This window comes from Ornithorhynchus anatinus, chromosome 15 (genome assembly GCF_004115215.2).
Source record: "Ornithorhynchus anatinus isolate Pmale09 chromosome 15, mOrnAna1.pri.v4, whole genome shotgun sequence".
NCBI lineage: Eukaryota > Metazoa > Chordata > Mammalia > Monotremata > Ornithorhynchidae > Ornithorhynchus > Ornithorhynchus anatinus.
The window spans coordinates 1,089,499-1,116,222 of record NC_041742.1 but is presented as its reverse complement, the minus strand read 5'-3'; the positions used below and the strand labels follow the sequence as shown (position 1 = coordinate 1,116,222).

The window sequence follows — 26,724 nt, the reverse complement described above, 5'->3', positions numbered from 1 at the left end:
CATGAAAACCACACTTCCACCATCCTGATGGACGGGGGAAATGAATGGCACTAGAGCCATTTGTGGTGGGCAGCTGCAAGGGGAAAGAGAAAATGAGCAGTGCCTTGTGTTCATTCGTCAAAAGCAGGCCTGGTCACCAGCGCTTTGGTCCCGCAGGGCCCGTCTGGAAATGGCCGGTTGGAACTCGATCACTCTCCCTGACACCTGGGACAGACCTGTGCATTCCATAGGGGCTCTTGGGTTGGGAAGTCTTGGTGGTCTTCCCTCGCGACTTTTCTTTCCAGGCCGCAAATGGGGGCCAGGGTGGTGACAAGATGAAGAATTTGCCTGTGCCGGTCTACCTCAGACCCTTAGATGAAAAAGATGCCTCCATGAAGGTAAGTCGAACTGTAGGCCGCCGAGGGATCCGTTCCCCGCGCTCCAGGAGAATTGAGTCGCTCGAAGGCAGGCGGGCCCAACGGAGAATAAAACCTAGGCCGAGTCCAATCCGAGAGGCCCCTCTCCGAGAAACGGAACCGAGCGTTTTGGGGACGCGGCGGACTCGTGGGCGGGACGGCGCGAGGCTGGGCTCTGACTGCTCTCTGAGGGCTCGGTGGTTTCTTCTCTTGTCTCCCCCCGTCCCCACCCAAGCTGTGGTGTGCAGTCGGGGTCAACTTGTCAGGGGGGAAGACCAGAGACGGAGGCTCGGTGGTCGGAGCCAGCGTCTTCTACAGCGACGTGGCAGCTCAGGATGCAGAAGGCCCCAAGCGCCGCAGCGCATCGCAGAGCAGCCTGGACCGGTTGGACCAAGAGCTCAAGGTGGGGACGTGCTTGCCGAGAAACCCTGCCCTTCCCGTCTGGCCAGCCTTCCCCTTTCCCCCCGTCCTCATCGACGCCTCAGCCCTGAGCCAGCTGTCTCACGGCCAGGCTTCGGGCCTCATCCCTGCACAAACGAACCCAGGGACGAGGCCGCTTCCCATTTTTCACTTTCCCACGTGACATAAAGACTCTCGCGGCCCTTGCGCGCGCCATCTTGGAAGGGCTGATTTCGAGCTTCCCCTCCCTCCTCCTCAACTGGGCCCAAAGCGTCCTGGAACTCCACCGCACTTGACCCGGAGCAGGTAGAAAGTTCTGGGCTTGAGGGGGAGCGTGATGGGAGAAAGTCTTTAACCCCCTTGGCTCCGGCCTGGCAGGAGCAGCAGCAGGAGTTGAGGCATCAGGAAGAGCTGTCCAGCCTCGTCTGGATATGCACGAGCACACACTCCGCCACCAAAGTGATCGTCGTGGATGCGAACCAGCCAGGAAACATCCTGGACAGCTTCACCGTGTGCAACTCTCACGTTCTCTGCATCGCGAGCGTGCCAGGTGAGCCGCCCGAGGGCTTTCCGGATCCCCACATCCCCCGCCGTGAAGCAACACGCTCTATGGCGAAGCTGCTTTTGGTTCGGCCTTCAAAACCGGGGGTCATCCAGAGTAGCGTTTCCAAGTTAGAACAGCCACGCAGCTTCGCGGGGGCAAACGAGGAAGAGGGTTCTGCTCTGTCCTGGGATACTCCAGGCTCCGGAGGGCAGTGTGATTCCCATTTCCCTCGGAGCTCCTGAGATCCCTTAGCTCATTCCCGAGTTACCCTAAGATGTCGTCGTAAAAATATCATCATGGGCGAAAATGGAGAATTCAGTCCGTTCCAAACTCTGGCTCCTCATTTGGGGCCGGGAGACAGGAGCGGGCTGCACCCTGCAGTCTGTGAGATCGGGGGAGCCCGGCCGTGATCCCTCTGGCCTCCCCGCCGGCCTGCCTCCCGGCCCCACGCGGCTCCTGAGATCCTGCCAAAGGCGCTGACTTGCGGCCTGTCTTTCAGGAGCCCGGGAGACGGACTACCCGGCCGGTGAAGAGACGGCGGAGGCCGGCCAGGTGGACAGAGCCTCGCTGTGCGGCAGCGTGGCCAGCAGCAGCTCAGCGGAGGGAGACAGCTTGCTGGGAGGCATCACCGTGGTGGGCTGCGCCGCCGGGGCGGGGCCGGGCCCCGGGTCGGCCCCCTCGCCCTCGTCCCACACCAGTGAAGCCTCCCCGGTGATGGAAAAGCCGCCAGGTTGGTGGGGGCTCCTCTGGCTCGCGTTCATCACGGCCCTTTGAGCCTGCGTCCCCTCCCCCTGTGGCCGTGAGCCCCGAGCAGGGCCGGGACTCCCACGAATCGGGCCGAGCGCGGACGTGGTCAGCACAGTTGTGTGGCCACTGGCCGCAGCAGGATCTAGCCATCCCACACAGGGCTCGCTCACCCGTCTTCACTCTTGTTCTCACTCTATTCCTCTCTCTTTCTGTTTCTCTCTCTCTCTCTCTCACACACACACATAGAAGCAGAACCGGAGGAAGGGACGGTGGATGAGACCGTCCCCACGGCTGAAGAAGCCACCGAAGCTACAGAAGCCACGGAAGGCAATCCAGGGTCCGGAGAAGAGATTGCAGATCTCAACCAGGCCGGTGTCTACACCGAGCACGTCTTCACGGATCCCCTGGGGGTGCAGAACACAGAAGAGGGGCCCCCGATATACCAGACAAGGTACCCAGGCCAGCGTACAGTTGCCCTCCGACCCCCAAGAATCGTGAACCCCCAGAGCCCACGCTGGATAGAGGAAAAATCTCAGCCTCTGGATTTGGCTCAGGGCTGAAATCTCTGTAGCCATGTCGTCTGTGCATTGGTTTGGTGGTGATTTCTGGCTACCTGGAGGGGTAGCTTCCCTCAAGGGCCCTCCCTCAGCACCCAGTATTTAGGTTTCTGGTGTTTTCTTGATTCTCTTCTATCTTTCGGCCCCCATAGAAAGGATATTTGTCTTCCTGTTATCCTGGAAGGCCCTCATGACCTGGAATCGGGCTTCTTCTGCTGTATTGTCCCGGGCATCTGGTACAGTGCCTCAGTTCAGGAAAGATCAGGAAAGACCCGCAGTTCACAGCCTTTCCCGGCTCTTATTTTGGGGAGCAGCACAGTACGCTCCCCCGAACGGGATGCCTCTGTGAACAGAGAACTGAGATTTCCTGAGGCCCCAGTTGGCTGTGGTTTAACTGCCGCTTCTAGCCCGAGGAGTGGCTCCCCCCCTTCTCTCTCTACGTGCTCAGCCCAGTGTGATCACCCCATAGCCACACTCTGCACTGAGGTCTCTGTGGAGAGAACGAGCTGGTGCCATCTTATCCGTAAGCTCTTCCGGGTGGATTTGGCCAAGCGGTGACCCCGTGTCCTCTTGCTGCTTCTAAGTCCTCCCTTCGTAGCTTGGTGGATGGGGCCCGGTACAGTTCATCTCCAGGAAGGGCCACCTGGAATGCATACAGTTTTACGTGGTCCCAAAGCGTCTCGACATCCTCATACCATCCCGTATGTGCACCGCAGTCCCCAAATAAGCTCGTAGTGGGCAGGGAATATGTCTATTTATTGTTGTATTGTACTCTCCCGAGCACTTAGTACAGTCCTCTGCACACAGTAAGAGCTCAGTAAATATGATTGAATGAATGAATTTTACGGATGAGAAACTGAGGCCCCAAGACGTAAGGTGACTCGCCCCCGGTCACATAGGTCAGGGGCAGACCTAGGATTGCAGCCCAGGTCTCCGGACACCTGGGCTTGTACCTTTTCCGCCAAATCACACCAGCTCGAGACAGAAATTTCACTTTTCGAGAGTCACGGTTCCGCTCTTACTCCCCGCGTTACCTCCTTTCCGGATGGTTCACGTTTTGTCCCATGAGCTAAGACGGGAGGACACGCGATCCTTAAAAGAAGCAAAGCTGATCAGGCGGCTCGGGTATTTCCCGGGGCTCTCTCCTTCGGCAGTAACGAGGCAGACGGTTGCAAAGACCCCAGATCGGCATTGCCGGATGAGCACGACCTGGTGAGGGAGGAAGCCCAGAAGATGAGCAGCCTTTTGCCCACCATGTGGCTTGGAGCTCAGAACGGATGGTGAGTTCTCCACGCGTACCGGGAAATGCGTGCCTGAGGGTCCCAGAGGATGCCACGTGGCCCCTTTCCCTGGACACCAGGCACTTAGGATCTGGGTCGGCTGGGTCTTTGAGGGCGTGTCCGCGTCTAAAACTGGGAGCCACCGTTTAAATTATTAAGTTAATTATTAAAATGATAATAATAGTATTTGTTGAGCGCTTACTATGTGCCACGCACTGGGGTAGATACAAGTCATCAGATTGGTCACAGTCCCCGTCCCACATGGGACTCCATCATCTTAATCCCCATTTTACAGATGAGGTAATGAGGCACAGAGAAGTGAAGTGACTTACCCAAGGTCACACAGCAGACAGGTGATAGAGACGAGATTAGAACCCACATCCTCTGACTCCCAAGCCTGCGTTCTTGCCACTGGACCATGCGCTATCCCCCTGGGTAACGGAAAGTTCTGCCAAAAGGGAACAGGCCGGGAGCCTGGAACTGAAGGAAGACTAAACCCATCCTAGGATGAGCCTGGCTAGGTGAGCACCAAGGAGGAAAGATGAATTCCTTGAGGCTTCTCTAGTCTCTAAGCTCATCGTGGGCCGGGAATATGGATGCTTACTCCGTTGTACCGTACTCTCCCAAGCGCTTAGCACAGGGTAGCGCACACAGTAGATGCTCAATAGATATCATCGATTAATTCTCTGGTCTCACCACCTTGCGGCCCCCAGATCTGCACTACAAGCCGAAGTCCTCCCAGTTTCCCATAGCACACAAATGTACGTGTCTCTTATTTTGCCCTTCTCCCCTGCTGGGTCGTTAAGGTCAGCGAGAGCAGGGATCGTATCGACTAAATCTGTCGTCCCGGCGGAAGTTGGTAGTGCGGTGCCCTCCACGTAGGCGCGCCCCATCAATTCCGACGATTGAACTTAAAGAAAGTCTTCAGGGAAAGCAGGGGATTAAGAGAAATGTGAACGTATCCCGGGAGAGTGGCCGGTGCCGTCCCCGAGCACTGATGCTCAGTTCCAGTCTCACTCCAGGGGGAGGGGAGGCGGACGAGGAGTCCTACCCATCGCTTCCCTGGGTTCCTCGTCTCCCTCCCCGCCCCCCCCCCACTACCCCAGGCAGACGTAGGGCCGGCGGTGGGGCGCGAAAGCCGCTGCTGCCGGCCGCCACGGGCTTATCTCTCCTGTCTTCGTTCTCGCAGCTTGTACGTCCATTCCTCAGTGGCCCAGTGGAGGAAGTGTCTCCATGCCATCAAGCTGAAGGATTCCATCCTCAGTATTGTGTAAGTTCCACCCGCCCTCCCTCCAGGGTGACCGCGGAGCCCACTCCTAGATCCGGCATCCCTTTGGGCAACCGTCCGGCCTCGGAGGGCAGGCTCGGGAAGCGCGTCCCCTCGGCCGGAACGGGGGGCTGTGAAGGGCAAGCGAAGGGCAAGGAGGAGCGGTGAGGCTCGCCGCAGATGGGCTTGGGCGGCAATTCTGAGGGGAAGAGTGATGCGGTCTTGTGAACATCTCTGAGCGGGCTCTTTGCTTCTCCCACCCTGACCCGTCCACCCGCACCAACCCGCGGACCCGTTGGTCCCGCCTCGTCCTCGGTCCTCGCCAGCCCGCCCGGGCGCCAGCCGGCCGACACTGACGCACACCTTTTTCCCTCCGCAGACACGTGAAAGGAATCGTATTGGTCGCACTAGCCGATGGAACGTTGGCCATTTTCCACAGGGGAGTGGGTAGGTATCCCGTAAGAGACCCGGGAGAGACCCTCGAAGCGGTTGGCACTGTTGGGTTGCACTTGTGCGGGCTTTCCCGGGCATCACCCCGTTCTAAGAGCGATGCCTGCCTATAAGTTGGAAACCGAGGGACGTAACGGGAGCTGGCTCTCCCCAAGCGAACGCTTATGCCTCTGAGTCAGGGCTTCTGGGAAGGTCATTGGCTCTCCAGACCTCAAAGAGGCCGGGAGGAGCGTCTTTCCCGCCTTGTTCCGGGCGCACTCCGTGTCACCCTGAGCACCCCCACATCCCAAGAAGCCAGACCCCCTCCCGGAGGACCTGTCTTGCCTTTGGGGAGTAGCTCCAATCCTTGGAGAATCGAGCTCAGTCGCGAGGAAAAGTAAAAACAGTGGTATGTACTGAACGCCTCCTGAGTGCGTGCACTATCCTGAGCACTTAAGGAAGTTGGACAGAAGCACAAGGCAAGTACTTACATGCAGAGGGATCTCCGGTAAAAATAGAAATAGTTATAGAGTGTTTATTAACCGCCCACTATGTAAAGAACACTGTTGGGAAAGAATAGACGGTTGGGAATTCAACAGTCCCTGACCCTCCCGGGTCCCACAGTCTCAGAATAAAAGTAAATTAAAGTGGTATACTACCAAGTATTTGAATCCCTGCTGGGTGCCGGACGCCGCGAGGCAGGCCACAACCAAACCGAGGTGACGCATGCGTTTCCCTGCCGGGAATCCGCGCCCGGTTTCACCTGCTGTGGGGAGATTGGGTGGGATCTATCAGTCAGTCAATAAATTGTAGCTATTGGGTGCTTAGTATGTGCAGGGCACTGTATTAAGCACTCGGGAGAGTACAGTACAACAGAATTAGCACTCAGGGTCCCTGCCCGGAACGAGTTTACGGGCTAGACGGGGAGACGGATATTAATATGAATAAATAAGTGATTTAGTCTGCGTAATTTCAAGATGTGTACATCCTGTACCCCAGTGCTGTGGGATTGGGAGTGGAGACGGTGGGATGACTTTTTGCCTCTCTCTTCTTTGTTTCCCGGATAAAAAAATCTTCTGCCATCCTGTCAGAATGACTTTTAAGGTCTTTAAAAATATAATGCAGTTGCTTCTGCCTCATGGGGCTGAGGGGGCGGGGAGGTAGAGGCTAAGGTTAGATGGCATTTATATCAGGTCACATTTCAAAACAAGGAGTCCTCGCCATAATCCCCTCCCTCCGACGATCTGCTTCCGGGACCGGGGCCAGGCCTTGGGTCCTGCGTGCTCCAGACGGCCCGGAGGCCTAACTGAGCGTGAGGCAAGCTGTTGGCCACTCTCCCCCGATCCCTGTCCCCTACCTTTGCCCCAATCCTCCGTCCGGCAGCCGCCTCGGGCCCAAAATTTCCTGGTCCCGGTTGACGGCCACGCCCGCTCTCCCCTGCACCCGCCTCGCCGTCTTTGAATCCTCGTGCTCCGTCTCCTGCATGCAGTTCTGAGAAACCACGCGATAACTGGAGCCAGAGATTACCCTCCCCAAGTCCTCAAGCAGGCTGCCCCGGCTCTGTCCCATCCCCGCCATCCCCGTCCTGTCCCCTCGATCCTGGGGCATCCTGCTGTCACCGTTGCAGTGCTCTGAAGCCCCTTTTCCCCTCACTCTTCGGGTCGTGCCAACTTAGAAGGACGCCAGCCGCGTCGGATCCTGCCCCTGGGTCTGTCTTGGGGACACTGCCCCAGCAGCTCACCGGACCTCACCTGTTCTCCCTCGCCCTCCGAGGCCGACCGTCCCTATCCGTCCCTAAAAGTGGTCAGGTGGACGGGCCCGGGCTCTACCTGTGCGGGCGTGGGCTTGGAGCCGTTGTGACGGTGCCTGGTCCGGGCTGGCCCGCGAAGGCAGGTGTGAGTCTGCCGTGACTGACGGCCACCGAGGCAGCAAGCGGGCGCCTCAGACCATCTGGGTCGTCCCGTGAGCGTGGCCGAAAACACACCGAAACTGTCCACCCACAACCCTTCGGCTGGGGACCGCGTGTGCCTGCTAGTGGTTTGTGGCTGTCCCCGCCGAACCGTCAGGGCCCTCGCCTTCTTTTTCTGGGGGTGTTCCCAGGTCCCCCCAGCCCTCCCCGACGATGTCGGGCAGGGGTCCCTGGTGCACCCTGTTCCACGGCCAACTCAGACAACACTAGCGGTGTTGCCCCGAGTGGCATTTGCCCCCAGCCGGCGTCCAGCTCCCGAATCAGAGGGGTCCTTGCGTCAGCCGGCTCCCCTGCGCCGGGCCGGCCTGGGTGGATCCGCCTTCAGCTCACGCCCCTTCCACCCGTGCCGTGTTGCCTTCCAGACGGCCAGTGGGATTTGTCAAACTACCACCTGTTGGACCTGGGACGGCCTCACCACTCCATCCGCTGCATGACGGTGGTTCACGACAAAGTCTGGTGTGGTTATCGGAACAAAATCTACGTGGTGCAACCCAAGGCCATGAAAATAGAGGCAAGTCCTAGTCATCTTTCGGCAACTGGGTCTCTGGGAGCTGTCTCCCAGGCTCATTCATTATTAATGTGGGTTTGCCCACCAACCCATCTGGTTGGGACGCAGCGATTTTACTAGAAGAAGCAGCGTAGCATGGGGGAGAGAACACAGGCCTGGGAGTCAGAAGGACTTGGGTTCTAATCCCGGCTCCGCCACTTGTCTTCTGGGTCGCTTTGGGCAAGTCACTTCACTTCTCTGTGCCTCAGTATCATCTGTAAAGTGGGGATTAAGACTGTGAGTCCCACGTAGGACAACCTGAATACCTTGTATCCATCCCAGCGCTTAGAACAGTGCTCCACACTACGTAAACGCTTAACAGACACCATTATTATTATTATTATTACGTGGGACAAAGATTCCATCCAACACGATTTGTTCGTGTACACCCCAGCGCTTAGAACAGTGCCTGACAACACAATAAGTGTTTAACAAGTACCATCGGGTTTTTTTTTGTAACTGACTCCAAGCTCTGCAGGTTATGATTTTTGTTCCAACTTCTTGGCCTGGTGCCATTCTAAGCACTTGTCGGTCCTTCTGCGCATAATAAGCTGTCACTGAATACCTCTGGTTGATGGATTCAGTTAGTCACCTGGCCCCTTTGGTCCCCAGTGAGGCTCCTGCTCTGGCCCAGGTGTGCGAGGCCTGAGCCGCGAGTCTCCCTTTACTCGATAGTTGTAGTAGAGCGGTGCTCGGAGTGACGCGATGACCTAGTGGAAAGAGCACAGGCCTGGGAGTCAGGACCCGGGATTTAATCCTGGTTCTGTGTGGGCACGTCACTTAACTCGTCTTGGCCTCAGTTCCTTCATCTGCAGAATGGGGATTCAGTACCTGTTCTCCCTTCTCCGTGAGCTCCACGTAGAACCTGATTATCTTGTGTCTCCCCCAGCGCTTAGTGTGGTGTTCGGCCCGTAGTAAGAACTCACCAAATACCACAATTATTAATGCCAGTGGAGCTCAAGGGATCGATTGGCTTACTCCTTCTGGGTGGCTCCCGGTGACCCCAGCCGGGGCCCCCGGGCTTAGTCGCCTCTTGAGGGTGAGGGAGGGTCCCGGCCCAAACCGTGAGACTGACGACCACCCGTGCTTCCATCCCGTAGAAATCGTTCGATGCCCACCCGAGGAAAGAGAGCCAAGTGAGGCAGCTGGCCTGGGTGGGAGATGGGGTGTGGGTGTCCATCCGCCTCGACTCCACGCTGCGCCTCTACCACGCACACACCTATCAGCACTTACAGGATGTGGACATCGAGCCTTACGTCAGCAAGATGTTAGGTAAGCCCCCCATCCCTGCCCGAGGGAGCCGCCCCTCTTGTACTAAAGAGAAAAGACGGGTCCCCACACGAGCAAACTGCCGTGGCGGCCGGCGGTTCTTGCCGGGGTGACAGGCCTGTGGGGAGGAGGCCATTGCAGTGTTGGCGTCTGATGTAAGTCCTCTCACTCAGTCGTTCCCCTCGGGGACCCAGCGCTCCAGGCGAAGCGAGACCGGCCCTCCGCCCGCCGCTCCGGGCCTTCTCCAGCTGCTGCGGGCCGGAACCTCGGGTCAGGCTGTGGCCCCGGGAGGGCATCGGGGTCCCCAGTAGGACCGTCTCTTCTGGCCCGGTTTCACCAACTCTTATATTGTACTCTCCCCCGGGCTTAGTTTAGTACTCTGCACACAGCAAGTGCTTCACCGATCGGTTTACTTTGCCAGAAGCTGGAGCCAGAGGCAACTCGAGGCCCCAGGGCAACGTCTCGGCCCCGCTTTCCGTCACCCCGGCCGGGGCCACATCCATTCCAGGGCATAGGCCGGGTGGCGGGTCAGAAGGTCGGGCGGCGTCCCTGACCAAAACGGATTCTCGAGGGATCTCCCCCGCAGGGTGTCAGGGCCCGAGCGTTACGCTTAGCAACCGAGTCCCATGTCCCGAGTCCCCTCGTCCCTCAAGAGTGTCCCCAGCTAGGGTTGGCCCGGGAGCAGTGCCCTCTCTCCTGTGGGTTAGTGAGGGTGTGAGGGCGGAGCCTGACCCGAGAGAGGCCGAGCCCTCCGGCGTCAGGTAGCCCGAGTGCCGCTGGCTAGCAGACCCTTCCTGGGCTGCCAGCTCCTCGACGTGGTGGGATGCCGGGCGCCCGGAATCCTCACCCCTCTGACCTCGGAATCGCTCTTCCTCATTTTAGGTACCGGCAAACTCGGGTTCTCTTTTGTGAGAATCACAGCGCTGATGGTGTCTTGCAATCGCCTGTGGGTGGGGACCGGAAACGGCGTCATCATCTCCATCCCATTAACAGAAAGTAAGTGTGTGTCTCGGGCCCGGCCCGGCCGAGGGGTGGGGCGCCGGAGCAGAAACGGAGCCGGCCGTCGGGTTGGCGTCGTCCGCTTCACGTGGCGGGAGAGAGGAAACTGTCTCGCGGCCCTGTGGGAATTCCCCAGTTCAGCTCCCAGCACAAGTCACCGTCTTTCGCTCGGAGTCTCTGGGCAGTTCGGAGTTCTGCTTGGCCAAAACTGGACTTTACAGAGCAGGCAGTTTGGTTCCCAGGGACCCCGCCTGTCCCCATTTGGGGGCCGGGGTCAGGGGGTAGTCCCATCTGCTCCTTGGCCGCTCTCTCCCTCCTGACGTTAGAGAACTCAAATGTGCAAACAGACCTCCAGCTTTCATCTCCACCAAGGTTCCCCGGGACTGAGAGCCAGACTCTCCTCTCTCGGCCAGCCGGCCCAAACCCCCAGGAAAGGGGATTCTGGAAGGGGGGGCCTGGGGGCCGGGCCCGGGCCTGGGCCCGGGCAGCTTAAGGAACAGCGAGTCTGCCGCCTCCCAGGTTGCGTTGGCGAGACGGGGTGTGCCGTGCGTGTGTATGTGTGTGACCAGTAGCTTTTGTGAACCGCATGCGCGACGTGTGTATGCGCATGCGAGACCCTCTGTTCCATTGCATCGTTCACCCATCGAATCAGTGCCGGTTTCCGGACTCAAGCTCGGGTAGTGCCCACTCACGGAGATGGCGGAGGGGTAGTTCTAGGGAGGTGGTGGCTCTGGCTCGTTGTGGTTTCCTCTGGCTCCTCCCCTCTCACGCGTGTTCTGCCTCGACGCCTGGCTCTAGGCCTCAGGGCGGGGCCCGTCCCCATCCACCACCCTGCGGTTAAGCCCCCCGGCATCGGGGCGGGCTCCCGGCGATGCCATCCCCCTCTGCCCCTCGTCCCGGTCTCTCTGCGGCAAGCCGAGGACCGAGTTGCTCACGTGCTTCGCGCTCCTCATTTCTCCCTCTCCTCGGGGCTTCGAGTGCTCTGCTCCACCAAGCAGGCAGGACCGGGGTACCGGCCGCCTAGGAAGGCTCATCAGCTGGGCGGCACCGCGTCACCAAACGCTCAGTCTAGTGATAGCGTTTATTGAGAGCTTACTCCGTGCTAAGCGCTCGTGAGAGCACAGAAGAGATGGTAGATGCGATCCCTGCCCCGAAGGGAGCGTTCAGCCCAGCCGGGGAGACAGACGCTAAAATGAATTTCAGGTAGGGAAAGCACCCGAGTGTAAATCCGTGTACCCGACCGCCACTGGGGAGAAAGTGGAGTGAGCGCTGAAGTGCTTGGGGGTGGGAATCAGTGTACAGGTGAAGCAGTAGGGAAGGAAAAAGTTATAGATGAGAGATTAGTCAGGGAAGATCTTCGGTGGATGAGATTTTCAGAAGGGCTTCCGAGGTGGGGAGAGCGGCGGTCTGCCGGTGGTGAAGGGGGATTAAGAGGTTGATGGAGAGAGAGCCCAGAGTGTGAGGCACAGAGTGTAGGTGGCCGTCGGAGAAGCCGAGCCTGCGGCGGGAGAGGAGCGAGGATAAGTAATGAGGGAAGAGAGCCAGGTGTTGAGAGCCCAGTGCACCGCACCCCTCAGGCGCTCAGCCAAGTACCCCCGGAGACGGGCGACCCGGTAGGACGGGCCGTCCGGCGGCTGGGGACCTGTCTCCCCCCTGAGAGTGCGAGAGCCCTCCAAGGGGCACCACCCTGGGCACGGAAGCCTGAAGCCTTTCCAGTGAGAAGCCGTCCCCGTCCAGCTCTCCCCCTTCCCTCACGGGCCCACCGTGAGGTCTTCAGTCGGTCGGGAGCCGCCGGGCTCCGGGTCGTATCCGAGCCCCTCGCCCGAGCGCCGACCCCTCCTCCTCCTCGACTCTCGCGTACCTATCCGTTTCCCCTTTCCTCCTCTCTCACGTAGCCGTAATCCTCCACCAGGGACGCTTGCTGGGGCTGAGGGGTAAGTGCAGATCCCGGACCGAGCTCCCTCCCAGGCTTCTCCCGGCCCCGCCGAGGCTGGCCGTCTCCCACCTCTGTAGACGACCCCCGCCTGTTCGTTTCTGCCGTCTGCTCCCCAGCCTGCCCGGCAGCCCGGTCTGTGTCCTCTTCCGTCGCAGCTCAGCTCCCGTCCGGACTTCTTCTCCCTTCCAGTAAAAACACGCCAGCCTCCCTCACCGCCATTAATCCTCATTCATCGTTCACTCTCACCCCCGCCACGTTTCTCTGCCCGTTGCCCGGCCCCGGGGGGAGGTGGCTTGCGTGTCTAGCGAGTCTAAAGCCGGACGGCCCGCGGGGTGAGGGGGGCCCGAGAGGGGACCCCCCCCCCGTGCCTCCCTCTTGGGAGGGAGCGCCGGTGGGGAGAGCGGGAGACCCGCCGGCGGGAGCTAAATTCCACCCTCGGCTCTCTGAAATTGCCGCGCCCTGGAGATGCCAGGTTGGGCCTCCTCAGTCGGAAGAAAGGATTTCAGACTTAACGTGCGGGTCACGTTGTTTTTCCTAGGGAAATCTGATTTCAGAGGATTGGCTTGGAAATGGCGTGGTAATTGCTAGACTAGCAACCGTCCCACTCCCCTTCCTGATGATCCTGGCAGTAACTAGCATGCTGACACTCTCTCTCTAGCTCTGCCTGGGACCAGCCCTGGCTGCCGCCCTGCCTCCCTCTTCCTTTCTCTCCTCTCTCTCCCCCTGTCTTTGTCTCTCTCCCTCCCCCGTTGGCTGTAGCTTTTAGATGGCTCCTTAAGGATTAACCCATAACCTCCCGCGCCCGCCTCCACCCTCCTGCCCCACAAAAACAGTCCTTTTGGCTCTCTGTTCCAGCCAACAAAACCTCAGGGGCCCCGGGCAATCGGCCGGGCAGCGTCATCCGCGTGTATGGCGACGAAAACAGCGACAAGGTGACCGCGGGGACCTTCATCCCCTACTGCTCCATGGCCCACGCCCAGCTCTGCTTCCACGGCCACCGTGACGCGGTCAAGTTCTTCGTGGCCGTCCCGGGTGAGTCCGCGCCCAGCACGGGCCCCCGGCCCCGGCAGGGTTGTCGAGGAGCGGCGTGGCGTAGCGGATAGTCGGTAGGAGTCGGGAGGTCATGGGTTCTAATCCCGGCCCCGCCACTCGTCTGCCCTGTGACCTTGGCCAAGTCACCTAACTTCTCGGAGCTCTGGACCTCATCTGTAAAATGGAGATTGAGACTGTGAACCCCGTGTGGGACAGGGACGGTGTCCAACCCGATTTACTTGTGTCCACCCCAGCTCTCGGTACGGTGCCTGGCACGTTGTGAGTGCATAACGAATACCACAATTAGTAGTATTATTATTATTTTCTGGAGAGGACCGTGAGGGGGCCTCCCCGCCAGAAAAATGCCCTTTCTGCCCCTTCCACCGGGCCCCTTCACCCGGGTTCACGAGGTTCACCCCTCCAGCCCGTCTTCATCATACACCAGCCTCTGGCCTTCTGTCGGTCCGCCCCTCCCCTAACTGCACTGGCTGTCCAGAGGGCAGAAGGGCTCAGACCCCGCACCCCTCCGTCTTTTCCCATCTTGCGCCTCCTCTCCCACCCCACCAAGCCCAGTTACTTGAGAAGGCCCCCAGAGGCTTAGATTTGGAGGGGTGACCCTGGGCTCCTGTTGCCTTCACCCACCCACCCCCAACCCATGGACCACCCCTCCCCGCCACCGCCCTTCCTTCAGCCAGCCCCGCCCGAAGCTGCCGAAATCGAACAATTCAGCGGGATTAGTCGGTCGGTCGAATTTTTTGAGCCCTCTTACCGTGTGCGAAGCACTGTGCTAAGAACTTGGGAGAGTACGGTATAACAGACGCATTCCCTGCCCACAGCACGCTTACAATCAAGGGGGGTGAGAGGGTACCGTGCAGCCCTCCCAGCGTTTTCTTTTGGGTGCAAGGAGATCCACAGCCAACAATACCATTAAATCAAAAAATAAGAAATTCGCTGCTCCTCCCCGGCAGAGCGACCCAGGAACCGGACACCCAGTTCCAGGGAACGCAGAACCTCTCACCCTGTGGGAGCAGGGCTGCTCGGTGCCATCGGTTAGATGGGGAGGGTCATCTCCCCGTCCATTAGTGCGACCTGAAGACCGCGCGTCCGCTGTGTTCTGCGGCGACCAAGCCGGCCTCCGCGCCGTTCCTCCTCTGCCTCGTCAGAGCCGGGCGACCGAGTCCGGTCGGGGAGCGGACCCAGCCGTCCGCGGCCCCAACGCGGCCTCTCAAGACACCGGTCCCTCCGGTCAGTTACCGCCGAGTGACGCCCCGCCGTGTCTGTTTACGCGACAGGTCAGGTGGCCAGCCCTCCGAGCGCAGGTGGTGGCGGCGGTCCCGAACCGGCAAGTGACAAGCCAGGAGCGACCCAGGAGCCCTCAGGCCAGAGCCCTGCCAAGTCCATGCTGGTGATGAGCGGAGGAGAGGGGTACATCGACTTCAGAATGGGTGAGGAGCCACACTCTTGCCCTCGTGGGCCCGGGGAGAGCCCCGACTGGGGCTCTGCCACGACCGGCCCTGGCTTCTCCCGCCCGATCCCCGGTCTCCTAACGTCCCAGGGCCTCTGACCCCACCCGGCCCCCTCCCTCCAGAGGGACCCGAGGGAGGCGATATCGCCTGGGCCCCGCTTATTTCTGTCACGGTCGGGTCGGCCGACGAAACTAAAAGCAAAACCCCGGTCTCTCGCGCTCCGCCCGACCCCTTTCGCTCGGCACTCTGCGTGCCCGCGGCTCCCGTGTTCCGGAGCAACGCTGGGACTCGATTCTGAAGGGGTCAGGCCGGTGCTGTCGGAGGCCGCGTGCCCGGGAAGAGCAGACACGGGCACTCCCTCCTGCCTCCCGGCTGACTGCCCTCCAGGCGGTCACTCTGGAGCCAAGATGGAGAATCCGCCCCTTGTCCCCCGCTGAGCCGCCCTAAAGCCCCCGGGAGCGGCTGGGTGGGAAACCCCCTCCGCCCCCTGCCTCCGACTCACCCTCCACGTCGCCCACCAGGTGATGAAGGCGGCGAGTCCGAGCTCCCGGGCGAGGGTCTCCCGCTCGAACCGTCCGTGGCCAAAGCCGAGAGGAGTCACCTGATCGTGTGGCAGGTGACGTGCGGCAGCGAATGAACTCGGGAGCGAGCAGCCGGAGAGGAGACCGGGGGCTCTTCTGCATGGTTTTCTCCCCTCCCCCCACCTTTTTATTTAATATTCTTTTTGTGGAATCCGTTTCACTACATAGCTTTGGAGCGTTTCTTCCCATTAACCCCCCCGGGGCAAAATCCGTCCTCCCAGAAGAGTCCGGCAGGCGCCGGCCGTCCCAGCGCACCGAGGTCACGGGTCATTTCGGGGTGTGGTGGCCAACGAATCCAAGAAGGTTGACTTTCTCCCCACTGGTGGGCGGGTGGCGGTGGGAACCCGCAACACCCGCCGCCTCCCAGTCGGATGGAATTCCCTCGGGCGGGCACAGTCGGGTTTTCGCGGTCACTAATGAGGGCGTCCAGAGGAAAAGACACTTGAAGAGAAAACTTGTCCGTATCACGTAGTAAAATAGCTAAGGTCCTCCCAGTGTATTATAAAATTGACACAAACTAATATCAGGTGGATTACCAGGATCTATCCCAGCGTCCCGAGACAAACTGTAAATTATATTAACCTCCACTTTCCAACCTGGTCAATCCTGTTTATAGAGTATATAAAAACTTTGTGGTTTTCATTCGACACGGGCGGGGGGCGGGATGGGTTTTGTATTAAAGAAATTAAGACTAAACTATTTAAATAAAAGCCTCCTGTTTCTGACCACCGAGAGCCGAGAGTTTATGAGAGGTCTGCGGCCCCCACGACCCCCTCTCCACCTCGCCTCCGGGACGGAGGATCTGGTGTACGGGAACCGATCGGCTTCCCAAACCCTGGCAGGGGGTGAGGTTTTTCCTTCCGTGCCGCCCCACCCCCGGGCGCCCTGCCGTGACTCGTTCCCCCGAGAGCTCTCTGCTGTCCTACTGCGGTGTTGGGGGGCGGGGGACCCCCCGGAAAGACTCACCGAGGGGAAGGTCACAGAAGGGCGGTGTAAGGACCGTCTGCTCGGGCAAGACACTGCAGGATCGGGGGGGAAGGACCCCTGGGGCTCTGGGTGTAGCCAGCACCCCCCGCCCCCGACTCCCCAAGTCTTCAAGTGCCACCGAGGCCCCAGCCCGACAGGCGAGCCGGCCCTCAGCCCGGACCCCCCGGGGTTAGAACGACGGGATGCGAACGCCCCCTCAGCCACCCCCGCGGCCCGTGATCGGTCAGTCGATGGTCTTGGTTGAGTACTCCCTGCGTGTAGAGTGCTGTACTGCCTACCTGTAAGCGGACGATGAGAAAGGAAAGGTAGAGACGATCCTGCCCACGGGGAGCCTACAGACCCGAGGAGAGGCTCGCTTGTAATGTCATTTGCTTCCGAGGAGAGGGCCGGACTTAACTCTGGCTCTCTCTCTGCCAGTTTTAATATGGAGTGGCTGTAAAGCGGTCCCGGAAAAAGCGTGCCCCGTTCACCGATCTCCTCCTGGGCCGTTTCGGGAATCGGTGACTACCGATGTATGGGTTGGGGGTTTTTTGGCGGCAGGCCTCGGCACACCGACCCCGAATGATTCCCCCGCTTGAGAGGTGGGAAGGCAGCGAACTGTTCACCCACAGGGTCTCGGCCAGCGGCTTTCTCTTCTGTCCCTGAAAGTTACCCAACTCTACCCCGCTCTGTTGTTTTCTGTCGAAAAGGGCGGCAGATTAAGTTTAACCTTTCCCCCCGCGAAGCCGTTAGAGCCCCTGCGAACCCGGTTGGTGAAATGCACCTTTGGAAACACACCAGGGAGCAGAGCGGGGTGCTTGGGGGGCGCGGGGGGCATGCAGCTCTTTTAGCCAAATGTTCCCTAAGGGGATCCACCTCCCGAGCCAGCCACCCTCTTCCCTCCGAGTGACCCTGCTCGTCGACCGGGCTTCCTTTCTCGGCCCGAATCACTTGGGGAGAGGTGGGGCGGGGGCCTGATGTCGAAAGCATCATTCCAGGTGTCCACGAGTGGACCCAGACATTTCTGAAACTTGATGGTGGAAAGGGGGCCGCCCCCATCCTACACATCCGAGCGCCGGTCTGAGCCGGCAGGGCTTTACGGGGGGTTTGCCCCCCGCCCATTTTGGCCGTAACCAGGACCTGGCCCCGACTCATTAACGAGGCACCCGGGGTCCCCACGGCCACCTCGGGAAGGAGACGGGCAGAGGGACGGATGATCTGGGCCAAAAGCAAAGGGTGCGAGGGTCCTCCCCGGGCATGACCACGGCGGGGCAGAGAAGGGGTAATGGACCCGCTCATTCATCCAAGCCCCCGGATTCCGGTGGGGAGGAAGGAGGGCCTACTGATAGCTGTCAATCCGTGGTCATACCCGTGGTCATCACCGCAGCCCCGCGGCCCTCCTCGGCGGGGCAGCTGGAAGGGTGAGGGTGGCTAGAGATCCAGGCCCCTTATCACATCCGTGGCTACCAAATCGGTGCCGCTTCGGGCCAGTACCGAGGATGGGTCCCTCGAGAGCCGCGGCGTGTTGGTTCCGTGGCCGTGCTTCAGGCCCGGAGCACGCGGCCCGGGGCCCGTCGGGGTAGATGTGTAGAGCGGAGGCCCGGACTGCCAATTCCGGTTCCCATCTGCTCTGCTCTTCCCAAGTGGAGTCAGCTGGGGAGAGGAGAGCAGATGCTCCGGCACCGACAGGCTTCCCCCCCCTCCCCGAGTGGGGAAACCCAGGGTCTTCTAGAAAGCCCCTCCTTCCCCGGGCAGGGAAGGAGGCGGAGAAGGTCGCTGGCTCTGGAAGTATTGCTAGAGTTGCCAAAAGGTTAGGTCCTCCCAGACCTAGCTAAGGGCCCCCGTGTCCCCCCATCCCACCCCCTGCCCCCTTAAAGGAGGAAGAGGAGGGAAGAGTCCGTGCAGTTTCCCAGACAGGGTGGCCACGCACCTCAGAGCCCGGCCAGGCCCCGGAGCGCTTTTCTCCGCTACTGCATCTCTTCCTTCCCCTCAGACACGATTCTGCCCCTTTCCCCTCTTTGCGGATGCACACTTCTCTATCGTTTAAGCATTTTACGGTCTGTCATTTTTTGAGTTTTTCTTCAACATCTTCCCCTGACTCTACCCCGCCTCTGTAACCCGAGATGGATGCTATAGCTGTCTGTTAAAAGTCGAGGCTTCGTATTTGAGCAGAGCGTTCCCAAATTGTAGTTATTTCCGTATTTATTTCTATTATTGAATCCTTGAGGGTTCAGAATGTAACTTTGTACATGGAATATATATATAAATATGTATATGAAATCAGCCCGAGAGTGGTGGTTTTCTTTCAGCCTTCCTCTGAGAGTGGAGTCATTCGATCCCGAGCCGATCTCGGCAACAGGCAGGGTGCCCTGCGACTAACCGTCGGGGGAGACTCGATGCAGTTCGGGGGATCCCCAGTGTCTCCCAAATTGGATGGCTACACGTTGCAGAGCTTGGCTGCCCCCCGGAGCACTTTTCTCCACCCCGGTGTCTCTTTTCGAGTGCCTACGGTGTGCGGACTGGACTGAGGACTGTCTCTCTTTACTGTGGCGTATTGTACTTTCCCGCGCGCTTAGTACGGTGCCCTGCGCACAGTAAGTGCTCGACAAATACGACTGAATGAATGCAGTGGGGCTGGCAGCATTGATCTCTGCCAAAGAGCCGATAAATCTATCGCGGGCAAAGCATTATACCGAGCGCTTGAGAGAGTACAGTAGTAGAAAATAATGACAATAATAATAACAGTGGTATTTGGTAAGCGCTTACCAGACATTGTACTAAACGCTGGGGTCGATACAAGGACATCAGGTTTGACGTCATCTCTGTCCCCCCCGGGCCCCCCACTCCCATTTTACAGATGAGGTCCCCGAGGCCCAGAGAAGTGAAGTGACTCGCCCAAGGTGACACGGCAGAAAGTGGAAGGGCCCAATTAGAACCCGGGTCCTTCCGACTCCCAGGCCCGTGCTCTGTCCACCGGGCCGAGCCCCGGCTCCCTCCTCCCCCCGCCGATCCCTGCCCCCGACAAAAGGGAAGCAGTGTGGTCTAGTGGGTAGAGCACAGTCCTGGGAGTCAGAAGATCATGGGTTCTTGTCTGCCGGGTGGCCCTGGGCAAGTCACTTCCCTGTGCCTCAGTTCCCTCATCTATAAAATGGGGGTGAAGACTGCCCCCCACGGGGGACAGGGACCGTGTCCAACCCGATTTGCTTGTATCCGCCCCAGGGCTTAGTACAGTGTCTGGCACTTAGTAAGTGCTAACAGATACCATTATTTTAAGCAGTGTGGCTTATGGAAAGAGCACGGTCTTGGGAATCAGAGGTTGTGGGTTCTAATTCCGGCTACGCCGCTTAGCTGTGTGACTTTGGGCAAATCACTTCACTTCTCTGTGCCTCAGTTACCTCATCTGCCAAATGGGTGAAGACTGAGCCCCACATGGGGTAACATGATCATCTTGTCTCTACCCCAGCACTTAGATCAGTGCTTGGCACACAGTAAGCGCTTAAAAAATGGCATCATTATTATTATTATTATTATTATTATTTTAAAATACCAAGATTATCATTAGAGAAGCAGCGTGGCTCCGTGGAAGGAGCCCGGGATTGGGAGGCAGAGGGCATGGGTTCTAATCCCCGCTCTGCCATTTGTCAGCTGTGTGACTTTGGGCAAGTCACTTAGCTTCTCTGTGCCTCATTTACCTCATCTGTAAAATGGGGATTATGACTGTGAGCACCATGTGGGACACCCCGATTACATTGTAATAATAATCATGTTGGCATTTGTTAAGCGCTTACTATGTGCAGAGCACTGTTCTAAGCGCTGGAGTACATACAGGGTAATCGGATTGTCCCGGGTGAGGCTCACAGTCAGTCCCCGTTTTACAGATGAGGTGACCGAGGCACAGAGAAGTTAAGTGTCTTGCCCACAGTCACACAGATGACAAGCGTACCTCCCCCGGCGCTTAGAACGGTGCTTTGCACATAGTAAGCGCTTAACAAATGCCAGCATTATTATTATTAATCCCTGCACCGACCAATCCCAGCCCCGCCGGAGGCGTCGGGGAGAGGGAACGACATTTCCGCGGGGGATCACATGTAGCGGGCTGGGCCCGAGGCCTGGGCGAGGGAAGCAGAGAGGCCCGGAGGCCCGGATCTCCCTTGGAGCCGTGGATCCTTGGAGCCATGGAGAGACATTCCCGGGAGCAACAGGATAAGCAGGTGGGATTGCGGCTAATCTTGCTACCTTAAGTCATCCATTTAGTTTGGAAATGAAAAGGGCCTCGTGAGCTTCGCCTCTTGGCCCCCGACTCGGTGCGGGGGAAGGCCGGGGGCCGGGCCCGAGCCGGCGGGCGAGTGACGTCCGGAAGGCGGCCGGGCGAGGAAGAAATACCGAGGTGCAGCGGCCCCGGCTTTGCCCGTGACCTTGGTTCCTCTTGAATGTGGGCGGCGTGGGTCTGCCCCTCGCCCCTTTCGGAGGGAAGCTCCCCCGGGCCAGTGACACTGTCGATTTTAAGGGGAAAGAGCGCAGGCCTGGAAGTCCCGAGACCTGGGTTTCAAATCCCCGTAACGCCACCTGCCCGCCGTGACCTTGGGCTAGTCGCTTCACTTCCGTAGACTTTAAACTCGTTACGGGCAGGGAAGTAACTTCTCTAGACTTTAAACTCGTCATGGACGTGGTAGGTATCTGCTAATTCTGTCGTGCTCTCTCAAGCGTTTAGTAAGCGTCCTGCACGTAGAGCTCAAACAATACGATCGATTGATTTTCTGCGCCTCGGTTTCCGCATCTGCAAAATGGGAATCCGGTACCTGATCTCCCTTCCCTTTAGATCGGGAACCCCGTGGGTGACAGGGACGGTGTCCCATCTGACTATCCTATATTCATTCATTCGCTCGATCGTTTATTAATAATAATAATAATAATAATGTTGGTATTTGTTAAGCGCTTACTATGTGCAGAGCACTGTTCTAAGCGCTGAGGTAGATACAGGGTGATCAGGTTGTCCCACGTGAGGCTCACGGTTAAGCCCCATTTTACAGATGAGGGAACTGAGGCACAGAGAAGTGAAGTGACTCGCCCACAGTCACACATCTGACAAGTGCCAGAGCTGGGATTCGACCCCATGACCTCTGACTCCCAAGCCCGAGCTCTTTCCACTGAGCCGCGTTTATTGAGCGCTTACTGTGTGCAGAGCCCTGTACTAAGCGCTTGGGAAAGTACGATACACCAGTAAACGGTGACATTCCCTGCCCTATATCTAGCGTGGGAAGCACCCTGGCCTAGTGGATAGAGCGTGGGCCCGGCAGTCAGAAGATCATGGGTTCTGATCCTGGTTCCCGCCACTTGTCTGCTGGGTGGCCTCGGGCGAGTCATTTCACTTCTCTGTGCCTCGGTTACCTCATCCGTAAAATGGGGATTAAGACCGAGGGGCAGGGACTGTGTCCCTATATCCACTCCAGCGCTTAGTACGATGCCTGGCACTGTAAGCGCTTAACAAATACCATAATTATTATTAGCTACCCCAGCTCTTAGCCCAGTGCCTGGCACATAGTAAGCACCTACCAAACGCTACTGTTATCATTCTTCTCGCTGCTCTGTAAACCCCTCGAGCCCGCAGCCGCTCCGTTTTCGAAGCTGAGAGTGAGTCTCCTGGGTCGCTTCCCTCCCCCGGCCCCCTACCCACCGGCTGACCGCCCCTGGGCCGTGACTCTAATAATAATACTATTAAAGGTATTTGTTAAATGCTTACTATGTACCAAGCACTCTTCTAATCGCTGGGGTAGCTACAAGGTAATCAGGTTGTCCCCCGTGGGGCTCCCAGTCTTAATCCCCATTTTACAGATGAGGTAACTGAGGCACAGAGAAACCGTGGCCTTGCCCAAGGTCACCCAGCAGACGGGTGTCGGAGCCGGGATTAGAACCCATTTCCAAGCCCGTGCTCTTTCCACTAAGCCACGCTGCTTCTCCGAGTCGTGTCCTCGGCCTCGGAGCGCTTGGGACCCCCCTCCGGCCTTCCCTCTCCGGTCTCTCGGGAGGCCGGATTGTTTAACGGGGTGCACAGCCCGGTGTGGAAGCACGTCACCGTTCCTGGGGACACGGGGAGCCCCGCCCGCCCCACTTACGCAGAGCATCCGGGAAACAGCACGGTCTAATGGTTAGACCACGCGACCGAGAGTCAGAGGGACCTGGATTCTAATCCCGGCTCCGCCACCCGTCTGCTGGGTGACCCTGGGCAAGTCACTTGACTTCTCTGGGCCTCAGGAACCTCATCTGTCAAATGGGGATTAAGACTGTGAAGCCCCATCGGGGCAGGGACTGTCCAGCCTGGTGACTATGTATCCGCAGCTAGTAAGTGCTTCACAAATGCCATTTATTTTTTAAAAAAAGGCACTCCTCAGGGCCGTCTGGTTGAGGAGAATTGTAGGCAGGGGGTGTCCCCTTTGGGACTGGAAAGCGGCTCTCTCTACGGGGGCTTTTTCCCTTGGGGTCAGGCTGCCCTTCCCCGGACTCTTCGGCCCCCCGCCCCCTCGCCCTCCCCTTCCCCCACCGCGATTTCGGAGCAGGAGTCAGAGCTGCTTGTCCAGACTTGTCCACCATCCCTTGCCCTCTTCCCCTCCCCCTCAGCCCCCGCCTCCCGGAGCCGGGGGGCGGGGGGGGGGAAGCAAAGTCCGCCCCCTCCCCGACACTCGTCTGCTGCCTGACCTTGGACCAGCCACCTAATTTCTCTGTGCCTCGGTTACCTCATCTGTAAAATGGGGATTAAGACTATGAGCCCCATGTGGGACAACCTGATTGCCTCGTATCTACCCCAGAACTCAGAACAGCGCTCGGCACATAGTAAGCGCTCCGCCAATGCCATAATTACTATTATTCCTCTCGCGCCCCCTCCCCGGCCTTTACCGGGGAGTCGTAGGATAGGCCGCCACGCTGTCTAGAGAGTCAAGCGATCGGGCCGAGACCACGCACCCCAGCCGTCAGCCAGCCGCCCGCACGGTGCACGTCGTGGGCAGGGAATCCGTGTTTTATTGGACTCTCCCGAGCGCCTCGTACAGTGTTGTGCACACGGCGCGCGCTCAATATATACAATTGATTGATTGGAGGCGGGGGGCGTGAGCGGACTGCCCCTAGGCCCAGGGCCTGCAGGTCAAACGGTCTCCACTTGCCACGGGAGCAGATCTGGGAGCTGCCGGGGGGCAGTGGGCCAACGTGGCCGGGGCCCAGGCGGACGTCCGGCCTGGAAGCCCCGGCCGGGGGCCGTCCTGAGCCCCGTCCCAGCGGGGCCCCGTCCCAGCGGGGTCTGACGCCGGCCGGGTCCGACGCCGGCCGGGGCGAGCCGGGGAGGGCGGCCCAGGGCGCTGGGGCTATCGGCCCTTCGGGAGCCTTGGTGCTGCCCCTGGTAGCCGGATGCGGCCACGGGCACAGCACCCCCTCTGCCCAGGGGTCGGGCTCGGGGAGTTAGATCGCCAGGGGACAGAGGGGGTCAGTCCGCCGCCTGCCCCAGGCCTCTCCGGGGAACCGCAGAGAGAGGGGCCTAGGACCTTGGTGCTCCTCCCCCAGCGGGCCCTGTCTACTGCCAGGCATCCATTCCCCGCCCCCCTCTTGCCGGGGAAGGATTGGCACGGGGACGCCCCGCCCCTCCTTGGCCCTCGGGCTGGCCTGCTGGCAGGGCTGGGGCCGGGGGTGGGCAGGAGAGGGCAAGGAGAGGCCGAAGCCCTTCGGGCTGCCCGGTCGTCTCGGCTCGCCCCCCTGCAGCTCCCCTGGGGAAGGGTGGGCACCGTTGGCCTTTCCTTAGCCGTTCAGGAGGACCCCCCCCCCCGGGGGAAGGGGAACCACACAGACAAGGAGTCCCCGCCCCACCCCACCCCCCGCCAGCCGCCACCGGCCACCCCGGCTCCCGTCCGGCCGGGGCCCGGTCTGCCGGGTTTCGTTCTCCCCGACCAAGTGAGGCGGCAGCTGCAGGGCCGACTGCTAAGTTTGCACCTGGCGGCTAAGGTGGGGGTGGGGAGGGGGTGAGCCCAGGGGCGGGGGCCGGGGGGGCCGGTGAACAGTTGGCCCCTTGGCAACCCATGGCTGGACATCTTTCCCCAGAATGCTCGGCGGGGAGGGAGCGTCGAGGGCCATCTTTTGGCCGCCACACCCCCTCCTCTGGAGACCCTTCATCGGGCCTTCCCTCTGCCCTCTCCGCCACTGTCCTCTCCACTGTGCCCCGCCCGCCTCGACCGAGTCCCCCTTCCCTTCTGCTTCCCCCACAGCCTGTCGGGGAAGGGGCCCTCATTCATTCATTCATTCATTCAATAGTATTTATTGAACGCTTACGATGTGCAGGGCACTGCGCTAAGCGCTTGGAATAGACAGTTCGGCAACAGATAGAGACAATCCCCGCCCATTGACGGGCAGTCTAATCGGGGGACCCCTCCTCCTACCAGCTGAGCGGGGGACCACCCCCCGGACCAGGCCTGAAGGCTAAAGCAGTGTGGTCCGGTGGAAAGAGCCCGGGCTTGGGAGCCAGAGGTCATGGGTTCGAATCCCGGCTCAGCCACCTGTCAGCTGTGTGACTGTGGGCAAGTCACTTTACTTCTCCGTGCCTCAGTTCCCTCATCTGTAAAACGGGGATGAAGACTGTGAGCCTCATGTGGGACAACCCGATTACCCTGTATCTCCCCCAGCGCTTAGAACAGTGCTCTGCATATAGTAAGCGCTTAACGAATACCAACTTTATTATTAAAAGCCCCGGCTTTCCTCTCCGGCTTCCCTCTCTGGTACTAGGTGACCTGGGATCTGCCCTCGGGAGTTTAACCCTTTTTGTTTATGACACTTGCTACGCGCCTACTCTGAGCCAGGCGCCGTTCTAAGCACTGGAATAGATACACGAGACGATAATAATAATTATTGTTATGGTATTTGTCAAGCACTTACTATGTGCCGGGCACTTAGAAGCAAATCAGGTCGGATACAATCCCCGTCCCACGAGGGGCTCACAATCTTAATCCCCATTTTACAGATGAGGTAACTGAGGCACAGTCAATCTATCAGTCATATTTACTGAGTACTTAGTATGTGCAGACCACTGAGCTAAGTGCTTGGGAGATATAAGAATTAGTAGACTTTCATTCAATCATATTTACGGTGCCTGGCACGTAGTAAGCGCTAAACAAATACCGTCTTCATCGTTATTATTATTATTGAGTGCTTACTGTGTGCAGAGCACTGTACTAAGCACTGGGGAGGGTAGACTACAACAATCAACGATCACATTCCCATTCCCTGCACATAACGAGTTTATAATCTAGAGGCCTAGAGAAGTGAAATGATTTGCCCAAGGTCACACAGCAGACAAGTAGCAGAAGTGGGATTAGAATACAGGTCCTTCTGAATCCCAGGCCCGGGCTCTCCCCACTAGGACACGCCGCTTCTCACCTTTGACCGTTAGTGGCCGGGGGTGGTCAGCCCGGGCTGGGTTGGGCCGGGGGAGTTCTGAGAGGAGCGGAATTAGCCTCCCCCCGTGTCTTGTGGTTGAAGCGGGGAGAAAAGTAATAATAATAATAACGTTGGTATTTGTTAAGCGCTTACTATGTGCCGAGCACCGTTCTAAGCGCTGGGGTAGACACAAGGGAATCAGGTTGTCCCACGTGGGGCTCACAGTCTTAATCCTCAGTTTACAGATGAGGTAACTGAGGCACCGAGAAGTTAAGTGACTCGCCCAAAGTCACACAGCTGACAAATGGCCGAGCCGGGATTTGAACCCATGACCTCTGACTCCAAAGCCCGTGCTCTTTCCACTGAGCCATGCTGCTTCTCATTAATAATGTAAAAGTGCGACTCTGTGCTAACTCCTGTGCAACCCAGCCCGGGCTCTGGGAACATAGGCTAGGAAATCTTCAAGGCCCCTGTTTTCCAGGAGCCTGCAGTCTAGCGGAGGACACAGGCAGACACACAGAGAAACGGTGTGGCCTAGTGGATAGAGCACGGGCCCGGGAGTCCGAAGGACCTGGGTTCTAATCCCGGCTCCGCCACGTGTCTGCTCTGTGACGTTGGGCAAATCACTTGACTTCTCCGGGCCTCGGTTCCCTCTTCTGTAAAAGGGGGGAGTAAGACTGGGAGCCCTATGTGGGACAGAGACTGTGTCCAACCTGATGAACTTATTTGTAGCCCAGCTCTCGGGATGGTGCCCGGCACGTAGTAAACACAGTTAAGTCATCATTATAGAGACAGAGTCCCCAGGGACGAGGAAAGGGAAAACAGGCCCAGCACAGCTGGAAACAGCAGAAATAACCGAGCGGCGTTTAGGCGAAATGGCTCTCCCCAGGGTTAAGGGTAGCCGACGGGTTAAGCCATTTGCTCCCTTGCCCA

General features: G+C 58.9%; 1 protein-coding gene across 8 annotated transcripts in view; it reads left to right on the top strand.

The window, feature by feature from the left end:
* SPAG9 (sperm associated antigen 9) overlaps positions 1 to 18,667 on the top strand; it is a 74,108-nt gene extending 55,441 nt beyond the window's left edge. For 3 of the 8 annotated variants that reach the window (XM_029079888.2, XM_029079889.2, XM_029079893.2), the window contains 14 exons: positions 285 to 377; positions 631 to 798; positions 1,173 to 1,344; positions 1,838 to 2,068; positions 2,332 to 2,536; positions 3,797 to 3,922; positions 5,112 to 5,192; positions 5,569 to 5,636; positions 7,950 to 8,098; positions 9,235 to 9,406; positions 10,286 to 10,399; positions 13,194 to 13,370; positions 14,663 to 14,815; positions 15,358 to 18,666. In XM_029079888.2, coding sequence (XP_028935721.1) covers positions 285 to 377; positions 631 to 798; positions 1,173 to 1,344; positions 1,838 to 2,068; positions 2,332 to 2,536; positions 3,797 to 3,922; positions 5,112 to 5,192; positions 5,569 to 5,636; positions 7,950 to 8,098; positions 9,235 to 9,406; positions 10,286 to 10,399; positions 13,194 to 13,370; positions 14,663 to 14,815; positions 15,358 to 15,473 — 2,025 coding nt within the window. In that variant the 3' untranslated portion in view covers positions 15,474 to 18,666. Of the gene's footprint in view, positions 1 to 284; positions 378 to 630; positions 799 to 1,172; positions 1,345 to 1,837; positions 2,069 to 2,331; positions 2,537 to 3,796; positions 3,923 to 5,111; positions 5,193 to 5,568; positions 5,637 to 7,949; positions 8,099 to 9,234; positions 9,407 to 10,285; positions 10,400 to 12,297; positions 12,337 to 13,193; positions 13,371 to 14,662; positions 14,816 to 15,357 lie in introns of all 8 variants that reach the window. The other 5 variants (XM_029079891.1, XM_029079890.1, XM_029079887.2 and 2 more) reach the window with 3 other exon arrangements.
* Positions 18,668 to 26,724: the final 8,057 nt, after the last annotated feature.